Source organism: Ostrinia nubilalis, chromosome 2 (genome assembly GCF_963855985.1).
Source record: "Ostrinia nubilalis chromosome 2, ilOstNubi1.1, whole genome shotgun sequence".
Classification (NCBI taxonomy): domain Eukaryota; kingdom Metazoa; phylum Arthropoda; class Insecta; order Lepidoptera; family Crambidae; genus Ostrinia; species Ostrinia nubilalis.
This window is the reverse complement of record NC_087089.1, coordinates 10,000,001-10,009,304: the sequence shown is the minus strand read 5'-3', so window position 1 is coordinate 10,009,304 and position 9,304 is coordinate 10,000,001. Positions and strand designations below refer to the sequence as shown.

Sequence of the window (9,304 nt, the reverse complement as noted above, 5' to 3'; positions counted from 1 at the left end):
ATCAACTACACAAGGTCATACACAGCATCCTTCGCCCACGCGAAGGAAGTCTCCGCCTGTTCCGTCAAAACTGCACAATTTTAGATTATTTTTGCAAATCATTTTAGCTAAAGTTACGTCATTTTAGATGTTTTTAGTCTACAAAGTTATTACGTACTTTTATCTCTCTCTAGGCGTAATCATACAGTCATCGTCAAGTAGTTCGTGACGCCCAAAGTAGCCAAAAGGTTGAGTTGTAAACTTTCCTTGCCTTAGAGTTTAGAGGCTTACCCTTTTAGTATAATTAGCTATTAACATGAAGCTACAGATAAAAATGGAGGCCAGACTCCCAATACCTACTTGAAGCACAAACTAAGTATCAGTATCTCGCTCTCTGTGGGCAGACTTGCTCTTTCTAAATAAACAAAAAATATAAAATTGCTCAAATTCAATGAAACCAATGTAAAATCTTTATTTCTTGACATAGGTATCATTAAAAATGATAAGTGTAGTTACTGGTAAAACGTTTTAGGAAGAAATTACTGTAAAAAATGTGAAAAATGTTTACAATGATCCAATGTCGGAAATCACGAAATAAACACTTACGCGTGGAATCTTATGTCACTTCCAGGACACCACGTACTACCGCAACCACGCACTACAAAATTTTGCACCAATTCTTGTGATAAAACAATGATTATTTCCTGTAAACAATCTCAAACGAAATTAACTGCTTAATAAACAAAATAGTAAACAACCGCCATGATGGGCCGGATTGGGCCGATGTTGCCACATGGTACCGATTACCCAGGAATTGGGATTGTAATTCCCTGATTCGCCAACACATTAAGCCTAAATGGCCGACAATTTTGAGATTTTTTATTTAACTAGGTAATCTTAGTTTCAAATATTAATTATTTATTTGTTTAACTTCTGATTTGGTTAGTGTATTGGCTATTTCGAAGAATTTACAAGGAGATTTAAATCAGAAGATAGCAATACTACAGTTCACACTAAAAAGAGAGGTAGGGCCGCAGAGAGCGAGATAGATATAAGTAGGTATTTGACTCAAGTTTTGTTCCAAACTCTGCCCTCCATTTTTATCTGTAGCTTCATGGCTATTAACTAGCATAAACCCTCTGCACATGATTGAAGGAGATAAGACATATTAAAGAAATGAAATAACAAAATGCAAATAAATGACTTTTTATTAGAAAACATACATTTAAAAACAATTTTATTCTTAGCACCTTTAGATAAACAATTAGTTTTTGATATGAGTACATATTTTAATTAATTTGATTAGTGTGTTGTTTTAAATTTTACGAAAAATAAATAGAATAAATACATGCAATGGCATTTACAGTGCCATTAAAGACACACCTGATTTTAATGTGTTATTGAATTATCAAATGAAATCAATATGTCATCTATTTGATCTGTATTTATTCTATTTTTTTTTTCATCTTAAAATTTAAAACAGAACATTGTTCAAATTAATTATAATATGTACTCATATCAACAAAGAATAATTGTTTATCTAAAGGTGCTAAAAGTTACAGTTTTAGACATACCAGCAATATAAATTTTAATAAAATAACATTATAGAATATTATCAAGCCAAGACCCTAAGCATTTGTTTGGAGTCTTTAGCAGCTTCATAGCGCCATTTTAACATAACAAAAAAAATATCTAAAAGTATTCTCTCTTAACTAATTAATTTCACAAGTACTAATGAGTCGTTATCACAAACAGATTAGTCTTGTGGGTAACAATATAATATTTTATAAAAATATTTGGAAAGTTTTTGTTCATAATAACTTTAGTAATAATTTTTACTTAAATCCAAGTCAATTTGACACAGCCAAAGTTGATTTAATTATGAATATCAAATGCCCATACTTAATTCTATTGTAGGTAGGTAATATCATCTGTGTACAGATCTTGAAGTTGTAGATTATTCATTGCCTAAGTAACCAGTTGCACAATACAAACACATATCATGCATATTATAATAATGACTCATTACATGTCCTACACTTGGTGTTTTTCATTAACTTTCATGGATTCATAAAATGTGGAGCTTGACTGCTCAATATAAGGGCTCTTTCAAATAGACATCATCACGGACGTCAGTCGATCTTTGCAGGATTGGATATGGAAAAATATATGATAACTGCGTTGGAATAAAAATGACAATTACCAACAGTACTTGGTCTGTGGTCTTGCAGTAGCACAGCTGACGTTTAATCTGCACGTCTTCTTTGAAAGGGTCCTTGGAGCTTAATGCTTCGGCGGCGGCGGAGCGTGTCTTTCTCTAGGCGGTGGTGGAGGTTGCCTTTCGCGTGGTTGCGGCGGGCGATGTGCCGAAGCCCTTTGGGGCTCGGGCGGCGGTTGCCTCTGCCGCGGCTCTGGGGGAGGCTGCCGCACTCTAGGCTCTGGTGGGTGCTGTCTCTCTCTAGGTGGCGGAGGACCATGAACATCCGTATCCATACTGAAATTCAGACACTCTAATTAGTTTTTTCCTCGAAATATTGATTCGGTTTTAAAATAGGCACGTGACTTACATCTTTTCGATATCGAAATATGACGGTATTAAGGAGTGTTGATGATAAGGCAATAATGGAAGACAATGAGACAACTGTGTGCAAGAATGTCACGCGACACGAGCAGTGTATGCTCCCTAAACTATACCTATCCCTTATGATTTTTTAAAAAATATATTTTAAGCAGCAGATTATTTAATTACCTTAAATTTTATGTACGAAATTTCCGAAAATGCAAAAAATTTTAAAGAAAAAACGCCGAAAATAAACAAATGAATTGTCAAACTGACATTGACAGTTGTTTTTTTAATTTCGTGGAGACCATAGATAACCTAAATAGTAGTTTTAATTTCTGTCTATGGTCATTTGTCGTGAATATAACCGTAGCATTATTGAACTATAACCGAGTGAATGAATGAATGATCATAGACAAAAATAAAAAGTAAAAAATCAACGGAGAAGAAGAAAGAACAAAAACCAAAAACTACGAATGAAAAGTGATTTCGGAGAGAAAAATTGAAGCCTTTTCATGTGATTTTGTGGATTTGTGTTTGTGAAAAATTCATTGTAGACTGTGTTTGTTTAGTATTTTTGGAGCAAAGTTCCCAAAAAAACGTACCGCTTGGTAGTAATATGAGTAATGTTACCAACCAAAATGGAACAGGTCTAGAGCAGCAGGTCGGTACCTCATGCACCTCGTATTGATTTTTGCTGTATTGAATGAAAACCTGATTCTAGCTAGCGTTATCCGAATAATTATAATGTAATATGAGCCCTCATAAGTTTCGCCAACATGTTTCACTTTACGCTTCTATGAACTTACAACAAGAATGGAATTTTACGTGTCCTGGGATAACCAACATGGCGACCCGAATCTTCTACTTTAGAGCCCTTCATTTGATTGAATTTGTAATATTCGCAACCTTCACATATCGTTTGGGTATTTCAATGCAGTACTTTTCCAAGCCACTGTAGTGAGGTCATTGTCACGTTATAAATGCGTGTCATGGCGGGAGGAAATTACAATTCGCGAATAGCTAAACTTCCAGAAGAGTGCGAAAAATGATAAAAATTAAGAGATTTGGCTATAGTTACCACTTGGTCAATGTTCTAATTTAGATGTGCACATAGTCGTACAAAAAATAACACATGCTCTATAGAATTAGGTATGAAATTGGTCATGCTTTCATAGTTATGGTGATATGCGGATATGCTACGCATGTTATGTAGATTTCTTGTTGTAGCCATTGTATCTAATGCCTGGCACTGTTTCTAGCTTGCTGGTCTGGACTTGCAGCCTCAGGCTCCTAAGAGTGCTGGCCGCTACATACCCCCGCATCTGCGAAGGCAGTTGCAGGCCAACAACACTCAAGGTAAGTTACTGACACAACAAATTATTTGTTTAGAGTAGGCGCACACCGTTGATTTTCCGTCGGCCGATAGTTTAGTTGGGCAGTTGATCAGTGTGGGCATGTATGGGAGTGCGCACACTACGCCGATTTGATTTGGCCGATTCTTCATACAATTTAAACGGCCAACTAAAAATCAACGGTGTGCGCCTACTCTTAAATTGTTAATCTTCAACATATAATTCACTTCTGCAGCAATTTAGAGTTATTTTATGTTTCACAATATTATGTTTGTACAACTTAACCTATTCCGTCCCGAGAATCCTGTCTCTTTACAAATGTTTTGTATTTATTTTTATTTTTCTATTGGTATTGCGCAATATTATTCTTCTGAAGTCAGATATTAATGAGGATGTTAATAACTAAGTTTTTACATAGTTATTTCCATATGACAATTAAATCTGGAAGACACAAAGAAATGGGAAAGTTACTTATTTACACATAATAAGTTTATTTTTTACCAGATATGACTGGAATATAGAATATGAAAGTAACAAATGAAGTAAATATTTCTAAATGCTTTTTTTTTATAAACACATCTGTTATTAATTAATTTGTACCCCACATTCTTCAATACTGTATGTCTATGTCCACAATAGTACACCAATTGATTAACAGTTGATGTGAGTCACATATGACTCATTGGACAGGAAAGCTCTTAAAATCTTTACAGAAATTCAGATTAAATTGGTAAAAAATCGGTAGTTCCCAAACGGTACTTACAATATTTTTATTTAGCAATAATAATAATAATAATATAAGCCTTTATTCAGACATACAGAGTTTAAAATTGATTGAGTTTAATATTATTCTAATTGACACTTGTCTGTGTGCCTTTTTTGGCAAAGGCCTCCTCCAACTGTTTCCACTCTCCTCTATCTCCTGCAACTGTTGCCCATCCACCTCCAGCTGTGGCCTTTATTTCATCTACCCATCTTCTTGGTGGCCTTCCCCGTTTTCGCTTAAAATGCCTTGTGAACCAGTTCATTGTAGATTTAGACCATTTCTCTTTTCCTCTAATTGTGTGTCCTGTCCATCTCCATTTCAACTTTCTGATAGTTACTGTTACATCTTTTGTTCTTGTACAATTCTTTATGGTGGTGGTTCTTACTCTATCGGAAAGTCTTTTCCCCATCATGCTTCGTTCCATTGCGTTTTGGCATGTTTCAAGTTTATGGATATGAGTTTTATTCAGCGCCCAGGTTTGGCAGCCATATGTAAGGACAGGCAGTACGCAAGTATCGAAAAGTTTTCGTTTGACAGTCATGCTCATTACAGGGTTTTTCATCACTTCTTTTAAACTCCAGTATTGTTTCCATGCATTACCTATTCGCCTGTTGATTTCCTTAGATGTAAGATCCATTGGCGAGATTGTTTGACCGAGATAGATGTATTCGTCTACATAATCAATTATGTTGTTGTTCACGTTGATAGGTTCCTGGTTCCCGTTTGTCATGGCCTTAGTTTTTTCTGTATTCATGATTAGTCCAACTTTACGACTCTCTGTATCCAAATCATTTAGCATAGTCTGTAACCCTGCCCCTGATTGCGAGATGATAATCAAATCATCTGCAAATCTCAAGTGCGACAGGTATTCACCATTGATATTCAGTCCACATTTCTCCCAATCTAATTTTTGGAACACCTCTTCCAGAACAGCAGTGAACAGTTTAGGTGATACTGGGTCGCCCTGACGTACACCTCTTTCTATTCTTATTTCCTTACCTTGCTTTTCTAGCTTGATTTTGGCTTTGCTGTTTTCATAAATGTGTTTAAGAATTCTGATGTATTTACATTCTACACCTTGGTTTTTAAGTGCTTGCCAAATCGCTTCGTGTTCCAATGAATCAAAGGCTTTGCTGTAATCTACAAAGCAGCAGTAGAATGTTAAGTTAAATTCTCTGCCCTTTTCAAATAATTGCTTTACTACATAGATGTGGTCCAGTGTCGAGTATCCACTCCTGAATCCGGCCTGCTCTCTCGGTTGGTTGTCATCTAATGTTCGGGTTATTCTATTGAGAAGTATCTTGGCGAATACCTTGTAGATATTCGACACTAGACTGATAGGTCTGTAGTTGTTTATGTTGTTTTTGTCTCCTTTTTTGTGTAGTAGTGTTATGGTTGATGTTGACCATTGCTCGGGTATAGTCTCACTGTGTAGAACTTCGTTGAAAATGTCCGTAAGGGATGGTACAAGGTGTTCTATATTTGCTATGAGGAATTCATTATTGATACCGTCTGACCCGGGAGCTTTGTCTTTCTTTTGAGACATAATAGCTTTTTTCACCTCTGCGTTTAATATGTCTGGTACTTCTTCTCCCCCTGCTAGTGTGTTTGGTTTATTATAGTTTTTCTTTGAGTATAAGTCTCGGAAAAAGTTAGTGGCTATTGACATAATTTCTGGGCGTCTTGTTTTATGTTTCATATTTTTGTCATAGAGATTAGGTATCCAGTCTGTTTTTTCTTTTAGTTGTTTGATTGCTCTTTTGGTGCCTCCAGTTTTCTGAATACATCTTTCCAGTATTTCGAATCTGTATCTTTGCCTGTCTTTCCTCATGTGTAATTTTATACTTTTGCTGATGTCCCTTATTTTAGTTCTAATTATCCTTGTCTTTCCAGTCATAGATATTAGTTCATCTCTGGTTTTTAACATTTCTTTAGTTTCGTCTGTTAGCCATGTTACTGTTTTCTTTTCCTTTGCTGTTCCCGTTGTTTTCTGTGTTTTCATTAGCTCTTCAAACTTGTCGTATTTGTGTTGGATATTTAGTTCTTTTGTATTTTCTATAAAGTTTATTAGTTCCTTTTCCACTTTGCTAGTGGCTTCAGGTATTATAGTTTTAGTCGGTTTTACCTTAAATGGTCTATTTTTCTTTGTAGAATCTGTGTGTAATAATTTGGCTCTGATCATTCTGTGGTTGCTGTTGAAGTTGAGACTGTTAACGACTCTGCAATCCCGAAAAAGCTTGCTTTTGTTGGTAAGGATGTAGTCTATTTCATTTTTGTAACGCCCGTCTGGGGATATCCATGTCCATCTGTTGTTGTTACGCCTTTTGTACATACTATTAAGTATTTTTAAGTTGTTCTCGTATGCCATTTGTATAAGTTTTTCGCCATTTCTTGTTCTTTTCCCTGAACAGTATGGACCCAGTATCATCGCTTCTTCCTTTTCTCTACGTCCCGCTTTTTTTTTTTTTTTTTTTTTTTCCAGTAGCAAAATGATTTATCGAACCTTAGACCAGGCATACGGCTAGGCAACGTAGTCATGCAGGAGGATACAAGGAAGAGGGGCAGCCACAGTAGGTAACAGAGTCGTTCAGGTGAGTGCCAGGAAGAGGTGCAGCAACCGCAGTTAAGGAACGGCTGGGACGAACAAGGATAGGCGCATCAAGCTCGTAAGCCTTGATAGGGTTACACTGGTTGAGGTGGCCCTTTTCAAGACTTGGAAGCCTGTGGGTAACAAACCATTGGACGTGGAGAGGGTCATTAATTATACGTATATTTTCTACTTTGCCGAACATTAGCTCGAGAACGGTTTGTCCAAAACATATGAATTTGGTCTTATTCAATGCAGGATTAAGTGCCCTTCAACCGTCATGAAGACCACTTTTTGATAGGGTAAGTCCTTTATGCGGTATAACCGGAAAACCGAAAAAATGCCTCTTTCGGGGACCCCCACCACTTAAGCACAACTCCGTCGAAGTCGAAAACTTAGGAGAGTCTTAATGGGCAACCAATGAAGCCATTAAAACAATAAAATCTTTTGTAGGAATTATTTCCGATTTAAAAGCTAATTCTACTGGACTACATAAGACCTAGCAGCTATTTTTCAGTCTTGCAAGAACAGTGCCAATATAATAGGTAATTATCACTGCCAATAAAAGGTTTGGCTATGCCAGGAACTGGTATTTTGAGGTATTTTTTTAAAAGGTACACTATCTTGAATAAATGATTTAATTTATTAATGATAAGTACTTTATAATATTCTGCAAAGATTAAAAGACCAATATAAATGTTTTTTTCTTTGATAAAACATATTTTCAACCGACTTCAAAAAAAGGAGGAGGTTCTCAATTCGACCCGTATGTTTTATAACTCCGCCAATTATGAACCGATTTGAACAAATCTTTTTTCGGCGTATAGGTAATACCTCAAGGGTGGTCCCATTTAAATTTAATAATAAAAAAAACAACCCCCAAGGGTGGAAAATTGGGGATGAACTTTTTTATACGCAATATCTCCGCCGATTATAAACCAATTTGAACGATTATTTTTTTGTTGAATAGGTATTATCAAAAGGGTGGTTTCATGCGAATTTGAAGAAAATATTTCACCCCCAAGGGTGGAAAATTGGGGATGAACTTTTTTATACGCAATATCTCCGCCGATTATGAACCAATTTGAACGATTATTTTTTTGTTGAATAGGTATTATCAAAAGGGTGGTTTCATGCGAATTTGAAGAAAAACTGGTCATGGTAGGTACAACTCCTTAATGCTTAGGAGTTGTAGGATAATTCTTTAAATATTATAAGTACAAATAGACCAACAGTTGTATTCTTTCATGTTTTTTAGGTGGGCTGACGGTTTAAGGTCTTTTTAGGTTTCCTATATGGTAACCTGTATTTTGTAGGGAATATTATTTTACACTAGACATGAAGAATATGGTCTCAATGTACTGCCTACCTTCAGTGGTAACATCAAGGTAATAATTAGTTAACTAAAAAGCAAGAAATAAGTAAAATTTTATAAAAATAAAATAAAACCGACTCCAAAAAACCTACACTAAAAAAAGTAGAAAAATAATTACTAATTACCTACTTATTTATTAGGACGAATTATTAATATTTATGTAGGTATACCATGATTGATACTTTTGGAGTCGGTGCAGGCAAACTTTACATGTTTCATAATCTTGGCACCGACTCCAGAAGTATCAATCATGGTATACCTACAAAAATAATAATAATTCGTCCTAATAAATAAGTAGGTAATTAGTAATTATTTTTCTACTTTTTTTAGTGTAGGTTTTTTGGAGTCGGTTTTATTTTTTTTTTATAAAATTTTTACATGCAAATTTTACCGGTTTTGTGAAGTAGCTGCTTAAAGTGCCAATAATTGGGTGGTTTACCCTACCTACTTAATTTTTAGAAACATTTCTTCTTGATATCATTATTGACAGTGACAGGTCTTTGTTTACAATTTTGCCTGAAAATATCCAGACATGTAATTTATTCTTTAGCTATAAAAAGTTTCCTGAAATTTTGACTACAAAGAAAATATTTCATAAAGTTTTTACAAGAATATTAAATTTTGTGTCATAGTGCGTAGAGAACAAAAAGCAATCGGAGCTGCAAGGTCACGACATACGACG

The 9,304-nt window shown here is 35.3% G+C and overlaps 1 protein-coding gene and 1 long non-coding RNA gene across 2 annotated transcripts in view; one reads left to right on the top strand and one right to left on the bottom strand.

Annotated features, from left to right (window-relative positions):
* Positions 1-1,169: 1,169 nt before the first annotated feature.
* On the bottom strand, positions 1,170-2,815 carry LOC135082791 (uncharacterized). The gene is made up of 2 exons (XR_010259483.1): positions 2,729-2,815; positions 1,170-2,473 (listed from the first exon to the last, which is right to left on the bottom strand). It is a non-coding gene; the product is annotated as an uncharacterized LOC135082791 (long non-coding RNA).
* Positions 2,816-2,978: 163 nt separating this feature from the next.
* LOC135082768 (ATP-dependent RNA helicase DDX3X) overlaps positions 2,979-9,304 on the top strand; it is a 20,379-nt gene continuing 14,053 nt past the window's right edge. The window contains exons 1-2 of the mRNA XM_063977536.1: positions 2,979-3,203; positions 3,802-3,898. Coding sequence (XP_063833606.1) covers positions 3,159-3,203; positions 3,802-3,898 — 142 coding nt within the window. The 5' untranslated portion in view covers positions 2,979-3,158. The remainder of the gene's footprint in view (positions 3,204-3,801; positions 3,899-9,304) is intronic.